The 19,166-nt window shown below is 41.6% G+C and overlaps 1 protein-coding gene across 3 annotated transcripts in view; it reads right to left on the minus strand.

Moving 5' to 3' along the window:
* Nucleotides 1-238: 238 nt before the first annotated feature.
* Nucleotides 239-19,166, minus strand: part of GRM1 (glutamate metabotropic receptor 1) — a 179,585-nt gene continuing 160,657 nt past the window's right edge. The window contains exons 8-9 of one of the 3 annotated variants that reach the window (XM_054399273.1): nt 10,089-10,127; nt 8,961-9,021 (exon numbers count right to left, since the gene is read on the minus strand). In XM_054399273.1, coding sequence (XP_054255248.1) covers nt 8,961-9,021; nt 10,089-10,127 — 100 coding nt within the window. Of the gene's footprint in view, nt 1,065-8,960; nt 9,022-10,088; nt 10,128-19,166 lie in introns of those variants that run through there. The other 2 variants (XM_054399272.1, XM_054399274.1) reach the window with 2 other exon arrangements.

Consider the following 19,166-nt stretch of genomic DNA (forward strand, 5'->3'; position numbering starts at 1 on the left):
GGTTTCCTATTACTTTTCTCAAAGTACAGTGGTTTTATTTTTTAACAGCTAGAGAATTTTGAGCCCTCAGAATGGATTTTTTTTTCTTTTCTTTCATTTACTTAAGTGCAGGATGAAGTTTTTGCCCTGTCATATGTGACTTTGTTCTCTGCTCTCTCTCTCCCCAGCCCTGGGAGACTTGTCTCCCCAGGACCTCACAGTGGATAGCTGCCAAAGTCCTTCTTGTCTCTTTCAGTGTCTACAGGGTGGATGAGCTTTGCTTGTAATCCCTCAGGATGACAGAGGCATAGGTCACATCTGGGGGGGTGCAGAGCACCGACTCCGAGACAGGTGAGCTAGGCACAGAGCTGCCCGAAGCCACTGAATCCCGGAAAGGGGATGGGGGCGTCAGTGCTGGAGAATCTTCCAAAGTCACTTTACTGGTTGCTGGCTCGTCGTCCTCCTCCTCTGGGTTCTTCTCATAGACATATCCCTGAATGAGCTTCAGCTTCTCGCTCTCCACATCCTCAGTCAGGGGAGACAGGGGGTCCTCGCTGAAGGCGGTCACCTGGAGAGGCGTCAGAGGCCGCTGCTGCGGGGTGGGGGGCTGCACACCGTTCCCCGAGCCGGGCGCAGGGATGATGGCATTTAAGTCAGGTATGCCAGTGGCAATCTTGTTGACCACTCCCTGCAGCTGGTCCATGAGAGACTGTGGTTGCAGGGGCAGGGTCTTGGAGGGCTGCTCAGGCAAGAAGAGGTGGGTCTCCTCCACTGTGCTCTGCAGTGGGGGGCTCGACATTACCTTCCTGTGCACCACCATGGAGGGGCTGCTGGACTGGTTGACATGAATGGGCTCTCTATCTTGTTCCTCTTCCACATTGCACAGAGTCTTACTGCTGATGTCAGTAAAAGTCAGGCTCTTGCTTTGGCCATGGTGGCTTTTAGTGAGGGGTTTGATCACCGCTGTCTGATTGCACCCTATCTCCTGGTTCTTCATGTGCACTGAGAGTCTGTGCCATGTGTGTTCCCCTTTGGGAGTTTCTCTTCCACCTGGTTCAGACCATGACACAGACTTTCCATTAGAACTATGAATAAAATAAAGATGGGTTTATTTGCATTTACATTACGCAGACATGGGCAGTATAACAAACAAGTCTACAAAAATCCTGTTGCTTTGCCTCATTAATAAACTTCCCCTCTCCAGTTCTTCATGTCCTCACAGAAATACTACAGAAGGAAACAACAGTGTATTTTAACAGCAGCAATTACTGCGATTTTTATCAAAAGGCAATTACTCCCTACTGGTTTCCCACCCTACAGCCAGCCTGGAAAGCTTAGTCCACAGGAAGGGCTCTGGGAGGGCTGGCAGTCTTTTGAGGACTTTGTGTCATTTATCTAAATTTGCTCACCTCACCTTGCAGGAGGGAAGAAAAAAAAAAAAAACAAACAGGGGGGAAAGGCACTGGAAGAGCTTTAATTAAGCCTGATTTACAGCTTTTAGGAAATATTTTCAAAATCCTGAACAAAAAACAACCCACAAGCTTAGCCTTTGGCTCTCAGAGAGGAGTTGTTACTCTCTCCTTTCCTTTCTATTCCCTGGTCCCTCTTTGCGCTTAGGAATGCATTAGCTACTACAGAAATTAAGAACTCACAGGGCCTCCATCAGGTAGGAGGCAAACACATTTCTTTCTGAGCGACTATTATTTACCAACCAGGATAAAATGCTGGGGTTGAAAACAGTTGGTTCGTGTGGGTGGGGGAACAAGCAGCTACACGATCATGGCAAGTCAAACACACTGACTTGTGGGCTGGATCTCACCAAAACTCTGGGTTGTTTGGCTGAGTGAGGACTCAGGTGAAAGTGAAGTCTATCCCTGAGGAACTGTAGGTTTTTTGCATTTCTCTGAACCTTTGCAGAGAGCAGCACTCAAAGCAGAGTGATACCTCATTAGCAGCTGGTGGGACAGCAAGCTGAGCTGTGCTTAAGAGGACCAAGCAATTCTTTAATTGCAGGTCAGGCAGTAGAGATCATTCAACAAATAATACATATCACCTGGGTGGAAACCAGAGAGAGAGAAATTTTGAGATTATTTTTTCCAATCAGCCTTATCTCAGGCTTTCATCCCTCAAGGGGCAGGAGTAAACAAAGGACTATGTTTCAGAACTTGTGATTGCAGTGCAGGTGGGAAACAATCTGAGTGGGAGGCTGGCACAGCAGTGTTGCCTCCTGCTACTGCACACAATGGGTGAGATTGCTTCCCTTACATACAGCCTGAAATATTGTTGTAAGTATTTTGCTTTTCCTTGCTGGGACTCCTGCGCTTCTATTTTTCAATTTAATTTTGTGAAAAAAAAAAAAAAACAACCCAACTTTTTCAGATGGAAAAATCTGGTACAACACAGATAATGTTTACAGAAAAAGAAATGTACAAGACAATGTGGCACTTTTCTGATGAGAAGTAAATATTCCTGGGGGAAAAAAAAAAGAATTTGAGATGGATCCAAGATGGGAAGTCCATCTCCCACTCTAGACTCCCAGGTGCTGGACCCATGACTCACTACTGGCTCACTGGGAACTGGCTCACAAGAAAGGGCCAATCTAAAAAATTCATAACTCCCCAAAGCATGTACTTGGTAGGACCTGGAGCTGTTTCTATTTAGAGCTTTAAACCTAGAGCAAAAATAAAATCCAAGTTCCCAAGAATGAAACCTCTGTATTATGATGATCAATAAGAAGATAAGAATGGAAGTTTAGAAGCATTCCTGTTTTGATCAAAATGAGCTGGCTTTTTTTTCGAAGTTTTATAGAGATAAGCAAATTAATGTGGGTGTGAAAGATTTTTATAGTAATATTTTAAGATTTTAACATACCAAGATCCACAAACTTCACATAGAAACACATTTTGTCTACTTTACCTTCAAATCAAGACTCCTCTTGATGAAAGGAAAATAAGTGCTTTCATACTGTATTTTGCTGATGCTATAGCTTAAAAATACTACAAAGGGCTTTTCTGGAAAAAAATCTTGATGATTATCTGCTTTCTCCTATCCTAAGTCCACTTCTGCATCATTTAGTTCTTCATATCTGGCTCTGGTGTGTCATCACACTTTTGCATTCCTCTTCACACCATCTGTTTAGTCTCTATCTCATTTTCTTCTCAAGATTTTGTATTTTACATCAAAGGCAAGCACTGCTATTTTAAGGAACTCACTACCTCTGTCTTCAGATCTTCATCCTATTCAGACCTCTGTAGCATTCTCCACAACGTACTTAACGAGCTCCAGTCAACAGCCGTATTTAAATCAAGCTGTGCAGTGAATGCCATACCCAAAGGTGAGCAAACCGCTTCATCAGGCTTTGTCTGTTGCTCACTTGCTCTACAGGGAAAGCTGGTGCTGCCAAAGCACTTGCTTCCACTTCCCAGACCCCACTGTTCACGACTCTGATGGCCCTGTGGCAAACAGCTTTAGAGCTGTGATGGCTCTCCATGGGGTCAATCTTGCAATTCCTACTGTTCTACTCAGTCTCTTGTTCCAGCTCTTTCCCTCAGCTGGCTCTCCTTGCTCTGTCCATGCACCATTGCCTGTTAATGAGTCACATTTGAGACAGAATCACAGAGCTGTCATAGAAATAGCTGGGCTCTGTCTTGATGGACAGCTGGTATGGAGTCACACCAAGACTGACACATTCAAGCAGAATTAACAGAACAAAGACCAGCCATGTTGAATGGCATTAACTGACTTTTAGGAAAAAAGTGAAGATAGAGCTGCGCTAGCTCAGACCTGAACCAGGTCTCAATGAGATAGAAATCAATTCCCTTGTGCAAAGGGAGGATGAGAATCCTGACTGCATCTTGGATATGTGGTCACAGTTTGCTGATTACCACCTTTTTTTTTTGAAGGATGTATTCATGGAAGAAGGTGAAGATCAAAATAATCTGCCTACTGTAATGGGAGAAGGAATGATTTTTCCTCACAAAATCAGGAGAGGGCACCAAGCCAGATCACAGTTGGGTAACTGAAAACTGATGTCCAATTGCACAGTGGTGAAGGGAGACTAACTGGTATTCCCTTTCTTTTGTTGTCAGACAGATGATTGGTCAAAGCTACCTCCTTGTGGTCACTACAGTAACTGAAATGCCACAGACATTAGGGCTTATTGTGGTAACCTAGTGGTTCCTTCTGTGAAAATAAAATCATAGGAATGAATGTCAAATGCAACCTGAGAAGGGCTTATCCACTTTTATCAGCAAAACTTAGGTCTAAATCCTGAACTATCTTATCAGATAAGGTCAGGGTCAGGTACTGTCCTGTCAACAAATGGTGCTCCCACAGAGTGGGCTACGCTTACTGGCCACCTTACAGCTGTGCTCCAGAAAGCAGCACACACAGGGCTGTCCCTCTGAACTTACACAGAGATAGCCAGCCTTTGGAGACAGGGGGGAAGCAAAGCAAAGGATGGGCCCCATCCAAAAGCAGTGCAGTGGACAAAATCTCTCAGCCCAAACAGCCGCTGACGATGGGTAACTTCCTAGGGAAGCCAGCAAAGGAACTTCTGCCCTGCCCACAGAAAGGTTGTCAGCCATATGCAGGCTTTCCCCAGCCCTTCAGTCATCAGTGAGTCTGAGCAAATCTGTGTCCCACTGTGACCTCACTGTGCCGAGGACACAAGCTAACAGTCTTAAAATTTAAGCACATTGCAGGTGCTTTGCTAGCACCCCCAAGGTCTTTTCCATTACTGCCTCCATTTCAGTAAGGCCACAGGGGCATGAAGTTTAATAAAGGAAGTGAACTGGTTTTAACCCAGGGTACTGGTATCTCCCTGTGCCAAACAGGACCCTCCTCTCAGAGCTGCAGCTTGCCACTCATCAGCAGAACAAGCCACACTGGGTAGCATGCTCCTACAAGCCTAATTTTTGGATCATTGCTTCTACAGACTCACCTTTCTTGCTAACCCAGGTTCAATTTCCCTATAGCTGATCTAAGAGTGAGGGAGCTATCACTGACCACGGTCTGTATGTAGCATATGCTCATGTCTTTTGCCTGATATTATCACCGAAATTAAAAAAATTCTTCACAAACCATTTCAGTCTTAGTCTATTTACACTCTAATATCTATCTCAGTGATAAGAGGACCTAACAAGAGTTCTCACAGTGTGATTCCAATGCTTTCTGTGGTGCTGTGTAATTAGAGCAAAGTTTAACCTCCCACTGACATTTCCGGAAATTTAAATTACTGAACTAACTTTTACTTGTCACTCCCCTCCCTTATTTTTAGGACTAAATTGCCTTAGGCACAAGAAGTTATATTCTATATAAACTAGGGAGCTGCTTTAAATGTATGATGGAAGCTGCTACACAAACTACAGGTATTTATAATGCTGTCAGGCTGTCTCACAGGGGCAGCACTTCATGTGACCTGCAGTTGTTATCAGTGAGCAGAAGCCCAGAGCTGCTTTTCCAACCTTCCATCTTCCACTGGCCTGTGTCAAGTAGATCTAACCTATTCATTTTCATTAGTTACTCTGCTGCAGAAGTTAAGTATTACTTTGATCTGATCTATACAAAGGCTTTCTAATGTACATCAACCCTATTAATAATGGATTTTTTCCTTACTTTTTTTCTTTCTTAAATTGAAATGTTAATATTATACAATCTGTAATGTGGATGTAGTAGCTATGCCTAGCCTAAGTACCCTGTGTCATGATCCTAGTTTCCATCCACAGGTTCCCTAGATTGAGGTCAGACCCTCAGGGCAAAATCAAAGGTTGTCCCCTGACATGCCCTGGTTACTCAGACAGGACAAAGCAGGAGCAAGGATCTGGGTCACGCTCTTTATGCTTGTGCTACTGTGGAACTGCAGGCTCATATCTGCTCTCAGAAGCAGGGAATTATTTCCAAATCCAACAGCTCAGATGTAGCCACTTTGGAACTCAACAATTACATATATCCACATAGACACTTTTATACAACTGTAAATTCAGGGGGGTGAGAGAGATGTTCACTGCAATGCTTCAACACAGTTGAAGTCATATGGCTTCAGCATGTATCACGGATCTTACCTAGCTCAGCAAAGGTCTGAGAATATTACGCTGATAATGTGTATAAAGGGCTGAATAATTAAGTATTTTGAAAAAAAAAACAAACCATCAAACAGCTCCTAATATGTTGCTTGGAAAAAAAACTCAACTTACTCTAACACAGAATAAAAAGCTCAGGATAATAAACAGTTTGTCCCAAGTAACAAGAAATTCTTTCAGCATTAAAAGAATAGAGACCCAAAACCTGCAAATCAAAGTGAAATGAACAAGTTCTCTTACTAATCAATATTTTCTAATTGATTTTGTTGTTACTAATAAATAAACCCCACCAAATACTCAAAATGAATTCATCCTACTAGATCACCTTTGTAATTTTTTTAAGAGGATTTTAAAGTTAATGCATAGTGTAAACCATCACAGATCCTCTGATATCAATAGAGAAGCACATTTATGTTACCTGAAGATGTGTCTCATGCTGCACATTTAAGTGTATACGACAGTGCAGCTAGTGGCAATACCTAAACTGAAGCATTTATTCAGACAGGCTCTAAAAGGAGCACATCTAACAGAACCTGAAAACTGAAAATTGCAATGTTTTGAGCGCAGACTTAACCCTGTTGCCACAGGAAGCTTAGTCACAAGATTCCTCATTTGTAATATACAGATCTCCCTAATATGCTGCAGTAGATAAAGCTTCTGGTGACACATGTGGGTTTTCTGGGTGTGTCTGAAAGTTTCCATGGTAATGAATGCGCAGCTTCAGAAGAAAAGAACCCTGAAACTCAAAGCTGATGTTTCTGAGTTTAATACGATAATAACATTTTGTGATTCTATATCTTCGTGATCCTGTGTTTCTGACCATCTCCAGGATCACACAGAGAACAGAGATCAATATTAGCACAGTAACTAATGCCAAATATGGTGAATATCAAAACACAGGAGTTTCAAGCCCTTACAGCTAATTGCTTCTGACTGGAAGGTGAGCGAAACCATAGCACCTGTGGTGATTTCTAGCATGTTGGGTAGCAAAGCAGGCCTGCCTTAGGAAAATCCAGACTTACAAACTGATGCAGTTCTGGTGGCTGAGCCTCAGGTGTGAGGCCAGATGGTGATGATGGGCATCTGGGGATATGATGGACACATGCCTACTGCTGAGCCTGTGCTATGTGGCCACAGGGAGCTCAGGCAGTCAGTTGATGATGGAAGATATGTGTCCTTCCTCTGGCCACAATGCAGGACTGCCAGACCTCTGAAAGCATCAGCCCTGGCTGGAAAGAGAGGGAAGCCTGAGGGGCAGGGACAAGGCAGAGAAGCCAAAACAACAAGCCTCATGCTCAGCAGGTCTGAAAAGCTCTTCTGCTTTTTAAATCCTTTCTTATCTGCCACAAGACCAGCTGGAGTCACACCAGAGGTGTTTCTCAGAAGCTCATGTAGATGAAGATTCTTTTTTTTAAACAGAAAAAAAAATGTTTCAAGTGTTGTCATGTAAAAAGCAGGAGGTTTGGCCTTTCCTGTTCTCAGGAGTTTTACCGCTTGTGCCTATGCTTTTCGAAGATAATTTGATGTTGTTCTGTTTGCATTTGCTTCCTGATGGTATGCCTGTGTTGGACTCTCATTTTATCATCAGTTTTTCCAGACAGACAATTGATGATCTGTGCCTTGGGAATGTGCAGCATTTGTTCCAGCTCAGAAAAAGAAGGGCATACTGTTGCTGGACTGGAGGTTTACAGTAAAATATTTGTATTGCTACTTGCATTGCATTCATAAAGTTTGCCTTTCAGGGTGGCAGTTCCGGTTGCTGCACAGTCCCTGTAAAAACATCACTACTGCTCTAGATATAGGATGCATTGTAAGTATTTATTCTGATCTGCAAATCAGAGGGGCAGATTTGATTGAATTAGCATTGTGGCTACCTGCCCACAAATAGCATAATTTGTCAGAGACATATACAGAGCTAGCCTGCTTTGTTGTTGGTTAGAGCAGCCAACAGCATCTCTGGCCATAGAGAGACAGCACTGTTCAAAATGCTGTGTCAGTGGATCACAGGCAGCTTTCCTCCTAGTCACTGCACAGCCTTCCCTGGGGCAGAGAGCAGGACTGTTTCACATCTGCACTTTAACAGATGGAAACAAGCATTAATCTGACCTGGAAGAAATGAGGCAAGGCCTTTCCATTTCTGCAGCGGCTAGCATATTTTCTCCACTGGGTTTGTGTTTGCTCAGAGATGGCAGCATTTGCCCTGCTTGTTTCTGAAGGTCTGAACTTTTTTACGGGTCACTGAATGCAGAATATGCAGAATCTGAAGACCTTTCTGAAATTATACAGGAAAGATTTATCTGCTGTTTTTTAAAGACACTTTTGAGCAAGTTTGTTGCTAGGCCAGATTTTGCTGGTTTTATTTGCAAGTGCATGTTCACGATTTCCATGTTCTGCTTATCCCACCAAAGCAGTGTTTTCTGTGTTCCCTCTGCAGCAGCAGTTGACTAACAAGCACAGTTAGCAGGAGCCGTGCACAGCACGCGTCTTGCTGTGAGACAGCCACTAGATTGTTGTTTAAAGCATGCAGGATAATGTCACCTCCATGCAAAACTGTAAAAAAGAAAAAATACCTTGGCTAAATGGAAAAACAAGATAAAATTAGTACAAAAAAGGGATGTATTTGCAAAGTTGTAGGCATTTACAAATAAAATTGACGGCTTAAAAAAAAAAAAAAAAGTAAAAGCTGCAAAAATTTATTCAGTGTCCTCTTCATCACATCTGGACAATCAAATAAGGCATTGTGCAAAACAGGGGACATAAGCAAATTTCCCATCTTTAATGGCATGCACCACATTTGTCCCATCATCAGACATGATAAACCAATGAGAAAGAGAAAGCAAGGGGTAAAACCACTCTTTGTCATGCAGCTTCTCTTACACATTCACTGCAGTGTGGGATTTTTCAAAGCTGCACATGTGCCGACGGACACTGGCTGGTGGGCGAGAACTCTGGCTGCCTCTTCCTGAAGATTGAAAAGAAAAAGACACCCAGTGAGTGGTTATACACATGTGCACACATGGTGGCTATACCACTCAATAGGGTGCCTGTCCCTGACCTATATCTAAGGGTCACTGTGGGTTCTCCCATCTTTTTTTCCTGTTGTCACCTCAACTTCCACATGGATCTCTCCTTGGCTGCAGCATGGTACTGTTTAAACAGGTTCTTGTGGTGTTCAGTCCCACTTCCTCTGCTGAGCCCTGATGGACTTTGTATACCAGATAGTAAGGGCTGCTGTGCATGTAGCTGTTAAAGGCACTTCTGCCCTGGTACTCCCAACACAGGGTGAAACGATGAAAAAGCAGCATCTTCTCTTTCCATCTTATTTACAAAAGCATCAACAGAAGTTTTTATCGATGGAGTTTTTAACATACATTCAGCTCCTGCTTTTTCCTGTGTCTCTCATTCTCCCAATGTGCTTTTCTAAATGTTTCCTTTCTTTTACTTCTGATTTCTAGCTGAACAGTCACTAGCTTTCATTATGTGTGATTTCACTGTATGTGCTGCTTCTCTTTTCAAGGATACATTGTCCTTATTGAGATAGACACAAAAATAAACAGTCGTCTAGAAGCTCTATCTGTAATGGTAATTCAAAAAGGGATTGCAGACTGCAGTTTTGGCCATCAATATGAGAAAATTTCCACCTAATTTTTCTCCTTTTCCTTACCATATCAAGTGGGTACAAACTTTGATTTGTCTTCCCCAGTATCCATAAAATATATATATATACACACACACGTGCTTTAACAAAAATCTCAGGTATTTTGCACATGGAATGCATCAATGAATTTCTGCAAATAAAAATTTGTCATCGTATTGCAAATAAAATGCAAACAAAAATTCAGCATTTCTCCCCATCAAACAATAATAGTGCATGCTTGCCAGATTTCTGTTTATCTCCAAACAACATATGGATGGTATGCACATGTACTATATACTCAGTAAAGCTGCTTATTAGCCAAACAAGCCATTCTTCTCACCACATACTAAAGCACCAGAGCACAGCATGATGTACACGGACTACATGCATACCCATTTTGGAGAGGTAGATGCCTTGAGATGACTTCTGAACTATTATGAATAAAACACAAACAAGACACACTGCTGAGCAATTTTGTAAACCTACTCACTTTGATATCTCTAGAAAATTAAATTCCTTACCAGGTGTAATGAGATCTCTAAGATCTGACAACTAAAAGGCAATCATAATTAGAAACTTAGCTACCATGCTCTTGCCTACATCCTATTAAAGATACAGAGATTATTATGCTTCTGCTTAAACAGAATTTCTAACATTTTGACAGACCTCCAGTTTTCTTCATCTATTGACAGAATAAGAGCTTTCTACTTTCTGTGCATGCTTTGTTAAATGTCAGTAATTAGTAGTTTATTCACTCACAGGAGCTAATTTTACAAGGCAAGTAGCAACACGCAGTTGATTATCTGAGAGAAAAATTCAGTTCTAAGTGTGTTTCACATACATGTAGTACTGTAGTGTGATGGTTTGAAGCTGTCTCTTTAATTTTTCTTTGCAAAGTTCAGAACAGAGAAAGTGAAAGAGTGTAAATAAGTCACTTTTGAGTGTAAGAAATCAAAATAATGATTGTTCTAAACACTTCCATTGGATAGATAGAAATGTTTAAGAACTACTACCCAAAACAAAGTGGGCACTCTGCAGTCTGCAGTCAGGGTAATTGCTGGGCTGTCTGGCTGCTGTTTCTTCTTCTCTTCTGGCTGAAGATAACACACTGACCTTGGCGAGCTAAGTTAACAACTTTCTGCTTTAGCTAACACTGCTCTCTGCCAGAGGGGTCGGGGGGGGGGGGGGGGGGGCCTTGGGAAAGGTCCCCTTTGGGGGGAAGCAAAGGGAGCTTGGTTGTGCTTTTCTATTGATTGTACATATTTGTAAACGTTGTGAATTTTGTATATTTGTACATATTCATTGCATTTCATCGTAGATTGTAGATTCTGCTTGTAAATACAGCTTTCATTTGCTTCCAGACTGGGCTAGCCTGGTATTGTCAGGAGGGGTAGAATTTCAGCTCACACTGACACATGTAGGCACAGTAGAAGGCACACAGCCATAGAGAGTCTTGATCAAGGACCCTGAAAATGTTGGAAGAATTGTTTCAGAACACTGCTTGAAAACTGAGTCTTTTTGACTTTCTGAGTCAACAGGCTTTGCTAGTTATGTTCCCTCAGCTACTCCAGCTTGCTCTTGCTTCTGGCTTACTTATTTGCATCCTTTCTCCCTCCTTCTATTTATTCTTATTCAGATATAGCCTCAGAGTAAATTCAGATCATTTTGCTTTCCAATCACTGAGCAGCTGTAGGTCTTGCTATGAAATACTTCTATGTGAAAGGAAGGAAGAAGCCTGATTCCTCACACAGTCCAAAATGCTTCCTAATGTGTTAGAGATGGGGCTGCAGTTGTGCTCTGCAACCAAAATGTTGTATGTAGTAGAATATGAAACACCCAAAAGCCTCTCCAGGTTTGCGTTCTCTGGGAGGCTTTTGTTAAAATGCTGACAAACTCCAACAAAGCAGTAGTCTGACTTTTGTTCAAGGTCAAGGGTGATTTGCATATGATGATACACAGCATATACACTACAAAAATCAGCTTTAAATCTCCACGTTCATGCTTCAGTAGAAATTGACTGTATAGTGAAATTTAAATTTATATTGTGCATGTGTTCTACCTCTGTGAGTTATTTTGCAATTATTAAAGAAATGCTTTTAAAGCATTAAATTTGAAACATCCTTGTAAGCTTGCTTCATTTTACTAGTACAGTGTGCTACTGCAGAACCTGGATTCAGAATTAGTGCTCAGATCTCTGTACCTCTCTTTTTTATTTCTATTTTTAATCATGACAACTTAGTCCCTCTTTTTCCTCCCAGTCTTGCTTGCAGTGATGTCACTTATACATTTCTCTGGTTACCAAAAAATTAGGTAGCTTGCCCCTCTTCAGAAAATGAGGATTAAAGTGTCATTTGTGGGATAGTGTTTTCAAGGGTAATTCCTGCTGAGTATTTGTATCCTAAGCCCAGAGGCAAGATGAGTCTTCTGTGCATTTGAACAAGGAGTTGGCATACTGTCATGAAACTGTCTAAACTGCTTTCCAACCCCTGGATGCAGAAACAGGGAGTTTGGCAGAGGAAACAGTGTGGTAATATAGAAGGTTCCTGAAAGTGGATTAATTGCTTTACTTTATGTTCTTTGAAGCAGAAAAATACTTCTAGCTAGTCATTCAAAACAGGGTAGGTAACAGGCCTGTTGAATTCTGCAGTAAAAAATAGAAAAGATCTGAAGGAAGAGTCATTCTTGACACTATTTTTTTTAATTTTTGTCTTAAGTGTAAATAAATCATCCTATGAGGCAAACAGCTGTGTCAGGATTGTAGGAAAGTATAAACTGCTATCCGTAATGGTTTTTTTCCTGGCCAGCTATGAAACCAGAAACATTCACCTTCTGCTCCGGAATTACTCTCTGCTCAGCCAGACTCCCCCAGCAGACACAAATTGAATGAATCTGTCTGGTGTCTGACATAACCGAAGTGCAGAACACTATGTTACCTAGAAGCCACAGTCAGAGACGCTCCACACTAGACACTGTCTTTGCTGTAAGAAAAGCTTACACATTCCCCACAATCAAAAACATACAGAAAAGCACAGCCCAGATTTCATAAAAACTGATCTGAAACAAGTGACCATCAATAGCATGAAGAAGGAAGCAAAGTCGAGAGAAAATTCAAGCAAAGTGATGATGACATCATATGGAAACTTACAGTGAATCATCCCCTAGTTTTTAAGAACCTATGTATAACCCTTAGGTTTAATACAGGAAAGGACAAGCCTTGTGCCATGTGCCCTGTGGCACACTGCCCTCACATCCTAGAGAAGTTCCTGCTCCAGCATCCAGACTGACTGCACTCAGCCCTCTGAAGGGACAGCTCAGCAACACCACAAACATTCTAGCTTGTTTTTCACCTCCCCACCTTCTAGCAGTCTACAAGGTGTCTGGGGAGGTAAGCACACTTTGAATGTAGAACCAGATCAGTAAAGCACTCAACACCCATCCCAAATCTTCTTGATTCTGTAAATCTAGCATCTTCTTAGGCAGGAGCATATTCATCTTCTGATGTTTGTGTGGTTGAAAGGTCAGTTTTTATGTATGGCTGTCATGGCTGGATCAAAATATATCTACATAAAAAGAAGCAAGGCTGTGTCCTTTTGCTGTAGGAAAAGAAGTTGAATTTTCAATACCTTTGGTATGAGCCCTGAGGATTTGATGGAAGATTTTTGGAATATATTTCATTAAGCCAACAGATGAAGTTGGAAAAATGGAAAGGTTTTCAGAACAAATCCATTTTTAAAATGCAAGTCCTGAATTCCAGGCTAAATGAAAGTTGGAAATAATTGCTTGGAGATTTAATTACACTAATTAGTGTCTCAGTGGCAGTTTTTTGAGAGAAAGAAATCGTTAAGAGCTATGGAGCAAAGAGCACTGCAAGTAAGAAAGAGGTTATAGGGTCATTCACAGTTGCCAGGTAGAGAGACACACAAATGATTGTCACTTGTGGAGGACTAGGAGCAGGAAAGATTTCTCAGCACACCCTCTCTCTCAGGGTGTGAACATCTGCTGAAGAGGACAGAAGGGTCAGGGTCATTAAAGACAACACAGTCCTGTAGGGTGACCAGAGAGATCCAGTGCTGAGCTGCACAGTGGAGACAGAGCTAAGACTGCACCTCAGATCACCCCAGGCCAGCCAGAGCCAACTGTGTGTCCAGAGAAACACTTTGGCCATCCCCGGCCGCTCACTTCTGCTGCTTCATCTTCCCTTCCACCCAGCACAACCCTTCGTGCAATTCTCCATCAACTGGCATTGAATGACAGGAACAGCTAACCTGGGTCACAGCTAAACCAGAAAAAGAAAGGAAAAAAAAAAAAAAATCAGTTCCTTGCTCCAGTTCACAGCATGGCTGTCCCTGTTCCTGTGCCTGCATAAGTGAAAGGAAGGGTTTGGGTGTCATTTCTGGCTTAGGACAGTTTAAAGCATTTGTGCATTTACAGGCTATGATAGCTCAAAAGCAGGCAAATCTCTTAGCTGTCCAGGATGGTGGCAGGCAAGATTTTCGAGATAACTTATATAACCCTGAGGATTAAGAAATCTGTATAGCCTTAAATTTCAAAGGATGTGAAAAAACAAAGGAGAAAGGACTGCTCACTGACTGGGGAACGCAGAGATGCCTGAGGCCACACTGGAGCCTGTACTTCCTGGATACATGAGCTCCAACTGCCTGCTCATGCACGCTTCTGCCACACTCCCATTGTAACCCCCTAGGAGCCCATGCTGCACACATGTGAGCTCCCAGGGACCTTTGCGGAGCTGCTAAATGGTTGCCTCTGCATGTTCATAACATTAACCTGCCACCTCGGGCATGAGAGTGGCAGCGCAGGTTTGTCCATGGCTCTCACCCACCTGCTTAATCAGCTACCTGAATGTTTTTGCTGTCATCTGTGCTGCTGTGGCTCTGCTTTCAAGTATAGCCCTTTGCCAGTCCTTGTCAGTCTGCTTAAGGTAGACAATCCCTCTGTGGCAGCTTACACAAACTCTGAGATTTGCTTTTTTTTGTTTGGTTGTTTGTCTTTTGGGTATTTTGATACTGGCTGTCTGGTTAATTGGCTGGTTTGGGAGCCTTCGGGATGCAAATCTTGGCAATGTGGAGTAAGTCCCAATTTCCAGACAGTCCTAGATCTGAGAATGTAAGGCTTGCAAGCCAGCCAAACAGGCTGAACTGAACCATCTGAAACGATGTATCTTGTGCCATAGAAAGAAATGTTCAGAAGACAACATTAAAGAAAATCCCAACAACATTTTCCATGGAAGTAGAGGAGAAGACTAACAAGAGCTTTATGTAAGAAAGCAACAACAGCAGACATTCCTGGCTTTAACATACCAAGGAACAGGAAAGATTAATAGTGCTGGGTAAAGAGAAGGATACGCTATCCGGAAAGTGGTTTGCATATGACCCTGTGAATATTCTGGGAGTACCTGGAACTGAAACGGCAATCATCAAACCATCTACTAGTGAGGAGCTGCTAGAATCAGGTCAGGAGGCACTTGTTTTACTAGAGTTTAAGATAAGCTTTGACACCTTCAACTGTGATGCTGCAACACAGCTGAGCTAATCTAATGATTTGCTGTTTCCCATATCGGGGCCATCAGGGACACCTTCTCTGTTGCCGGCATTAATGTTTCTCTGACCTTGAGATCTGGCTTAAGGACAATCCAGAAGAAAATAATTCACTTTTTTTCCTTTCTTCCCCTCCTCACCCCTCTTTGTAAGGTTAATTTTGTAGGGTAGATGAAAACCACATTCTGCATGTCACAAAAGAAAAACCACAGAGCAGAGAAAAGGAAGCAGCTTAAGAAGAGATAACTGAAGCAGTAAGCTAGAACTGGTAATTTATTTATAATGCAGTCATAAGAAACCTGGAGATTTTAGTTTTCGAGTGGGATTTAAAGTGACAAATTGTGTGATTACTCCTATCCTGCACAACTGGCTGTTGTTTTTAGTGATAATGCCTTTTAACCCATGCTTGTCAGGTGTGGGAGGCTGAATGCCAAAGCACATATATATACTCCGAAGAATTGGCTGACATGTTATTTCAAAATTAAATAGTCTTTAACAGCTTTAATGTGGAGGAAGATGTTCTACTGAAACAATATGCTTTCCTTTTCATCCTACACTTAAAATGGTTTCTTAGAGTCCTTTGGCATGATTACTAGCAATTCTTTGATAGTGGATGTCTTCTGTGTGGATATTTACCTTTCATAGCCTATCCTGCAGACTTTCAGGCCTACATCTGGAAACCCTAAAGATCTGACAGTGCTGCTTTTTGAAGTTGTTTGGGCACAGAGCTAAGAACTGAGAGGACAGAGGAGAACATAATCACAGGTCTGCTCTGTGTGTGAATGGTTCTCATTGTGTTTGGATCAGATGGAGAACAATATCAAAACACAAGTGAAAAAAAACATACTACCTAAAAAAATTAAAAGTCAGGGAGGAACCAAAGGTGGAGATTTTGAGTTCTTCACCCTTAATTTTAAAAATTCTTAAATCACCATAGACAAAAATAAAGAGAAGAAAGTTGCTCCGTGAAAACCACCTGTGAGACAAGCATTTAGCAGAGACTACATCTAGATTTTTGACTGCTTAGTGCACCAGAAATAAGACTCTGCCTTGCCATGCCTTGTATCCAGCAGCAGTTTCTGCATCTTCTGTGTTCTACAAAAGTAACGTGAAGAATGGAAAATTAGGACGTTGTTAACTATTACAGGAGATAGTACAAGTGTTTGTAAATTAATGTGTCTGAATTTTAGGATATTTTAAGAAAAATGGGCTTTTTCAAGTGCCTGGCTAGTGTGCTGTCACATCCCTGTAATAGTTAAAACTCAACTGCTGATAATGGTAAGACACAAAGGCGTGCAGGTTGTGTCTCACAAAGGCTACAACAATCAGCAGTGGTTCATGCTATTGAGGCATATGTAAGCTGAAAGTGCTTGACTTTTGCTTTCAATGTTTAGTAAAACTCCCATTGTCAAAAATACTTTTAGCTCTGGAAGCACAGATAGTGGGGAGGAGCTAACCTGAACTACTGCCGGTATGAATTTTTTTTCAATCCTTCCTTAGGAGAAGGAAGAGGTGCGGAGAGCATTCTCAAATGACAGTGATAGTGCAAGTCAGGACAGTCAGGTCTTAGATGACACCTTAGCGACAGCAGGTGTCATCCTGACCTATTTGTTTTGAAACACACTACTTATCAAGTGACAGAGCAACATGTGGGCCTCCTCCTACAGCAAACAAAATGTATGTCCTAGTGTCAGCCATCAAGGACTTAATTTCTCTAATGAAATATATAGCAATACTGGACTGAGACAAACACTGTAGAATCAGTATAAAACACTCTTCAGACAGCTTAATTTCTAATAGGATGGAAAATCATACACACCCATGGTCCCTTAAGAGAGATGGACCATCATCTCTCCCTGAGAATGTGATTCATCTGTGAATTATAGAGTCTTAAAAAAAACAGATGCTCTGTCAGTGTGTGTTTGCAACATCTGCAGTTTGTCCTGCAGTGTTCTGTTTCGTGGACCCCCCTTAGCAAAGAGCAACCATCATTGCAGGCAGGGATAAACTTGATGGACAAGCTGGAATGTGAGATGCCTTTTATTGATGTGAAAGAGATGACATCCAAAAGGGCTGTCCTCTTCTTGGGATTTTCTGTGATTGTCTGTCTGCAAGCATGAAAATGGATTAAATAAATAAGCTCTAGGTCTGCATCTCATATTAGCAACTTTGTGCTGAAGTGCTGGGATCAATCAAGTCTATTTTTCAGACTACATCTTACTTTGAGGAAAAACAGCCAAACCCTGTATATAGGTGTGTATGGTGCTTATGTTGTTTAAGAGTCTTAAAGAGGGAATATCAGAGATCCACATTATATCCTTCAATACCCAAATTTTTGTTCACCTCTGAATTAGCTCAAAAGTGTATGAAATCACAAGGTTTCTCAGAGATACCAGCAGACTGTGTGTTTATTCTAGCAAGTATTTACACATGAATTATCATGTCCTTGTGAAATATCACAGCTTTGTTTGCTTCTGCTGAGAGGAGATGAATAACTGAGGCACAGGGCTGAAGCATCACACCTTTGAGTATAGGAAGGAGGTAAAAAGCATTCGTGACCTAAAAAATCTGAAAGTAGCCTCTAGGAGACTTGTATTTTAGTTCTTTATTCCATTTCAATTTTAAAATGCTAAATTAAAGAAATAAATGTCTATTCTTAATTAAAAAAAATGATATCTCAGACCCCTCCCCTAACCATGGGTTGGTGTTTGATTTTTATCTAAGTATGCACTTATGAAAGATGGAGTCTGACTTCTATATGTAACATAGGGAAATATCCAGGGGGTTAGGTGCTTATCTGGATACAGCCTTCAATAACTATTTATTTACCTGCAATTTTAAAAGGAATTTCCTCCTTATTCTTCTCACAGAGAGAAATTGTGTTTAGTACTATGGTGCTAAGCAAGATCACTTGCTTATACCTACATGTGAATGCACTTGTTTGCATCGCTTACTGTTGAGATGATGTATTTCTGTAGCACCCTAACTGGATTATTATAACTGCATTTCAGAATGAAAATGCAATAAATAATATATACAAATACAAAAATACAAGGAAATGTAATATGTGACCCAGTCAAGCAAGAAATTAAATTATAAGTGGTGTACTCAGTCTTGTGTTTTGTGCCAAGAAAGATACTAGCCTTCCTCAGGATTTCTGTAGTACTGCCTTTACTTCCCTTCAGTCAGGAGCAAGACATTATAGTACATAACTGTAAATCTCCCCTCTGATGTGATTGTGGATCCAGACAGCATCATGTTCAAGTACTGAGATTAATTATACAAAGCTGCCTGGTGCTACAACAGTGTCTGTAAGTAAAACGCCTTGTGATTCAGCATCTTGAAAGTAGCAAAACAAAAGAAGAATCCGTAAAGCAAAGTTCTCAAGGAGTATTTTGATAATAACCAGGCTACACTCTGAGGGCATTCCTTGCATTTATGTCCCATCAAGTCCCCTGGAAGAGTTGTGAATACCCATGAAAAGAAAATGTCCCCTGGAAGAGTTGTGAATACCCATGAAAAGAAAATGTCAAAACTGCCCTGGACTGGGAACTTCTGAGAAAGGGAGGAAATTACATAAAACCTTACACAACAGCCCTTTCACCTAAAGCGACCATCCAAGTAAAATGTGCCTCTGACTGGTGGCAAAGCAGTCTGGATGGGAGCCCAGGGTTCAGGTACTGTGCCCTATATAAACTAATTCAATACAGCCTGGGTTTTGTGTGAGTGAGGTTTACCCCACTGCTTTTACTGGGAGGCTGCTGCAGACCCTCCTTGCTTTTCTAATTTGTTTGTCTTAAATGTAGTACTGGGCAGCCTCTGCTTGGTCACAGAAGGAAACCCAGAGGAATAAGCCTGAACTGTGGGACCTCTTGTCTTGCACTTGAATACAATCGTCCCAAACATATTGTGTAA

Source organism: Indicator indicator, chromosome 2 (assembly GCF_027791375.1).
Source record: "Indicator indicator isolate 239-I01 chromosome 2, UM_Iind_1.1, whole genome shotgun sequence".
Taxonomy (NCBI): domain Eukaryota; kingdom Metazoa; phylum Chordata; class Aves; order Piciformes; family Indicatoridae; genus Indicator; species Indicator indicator.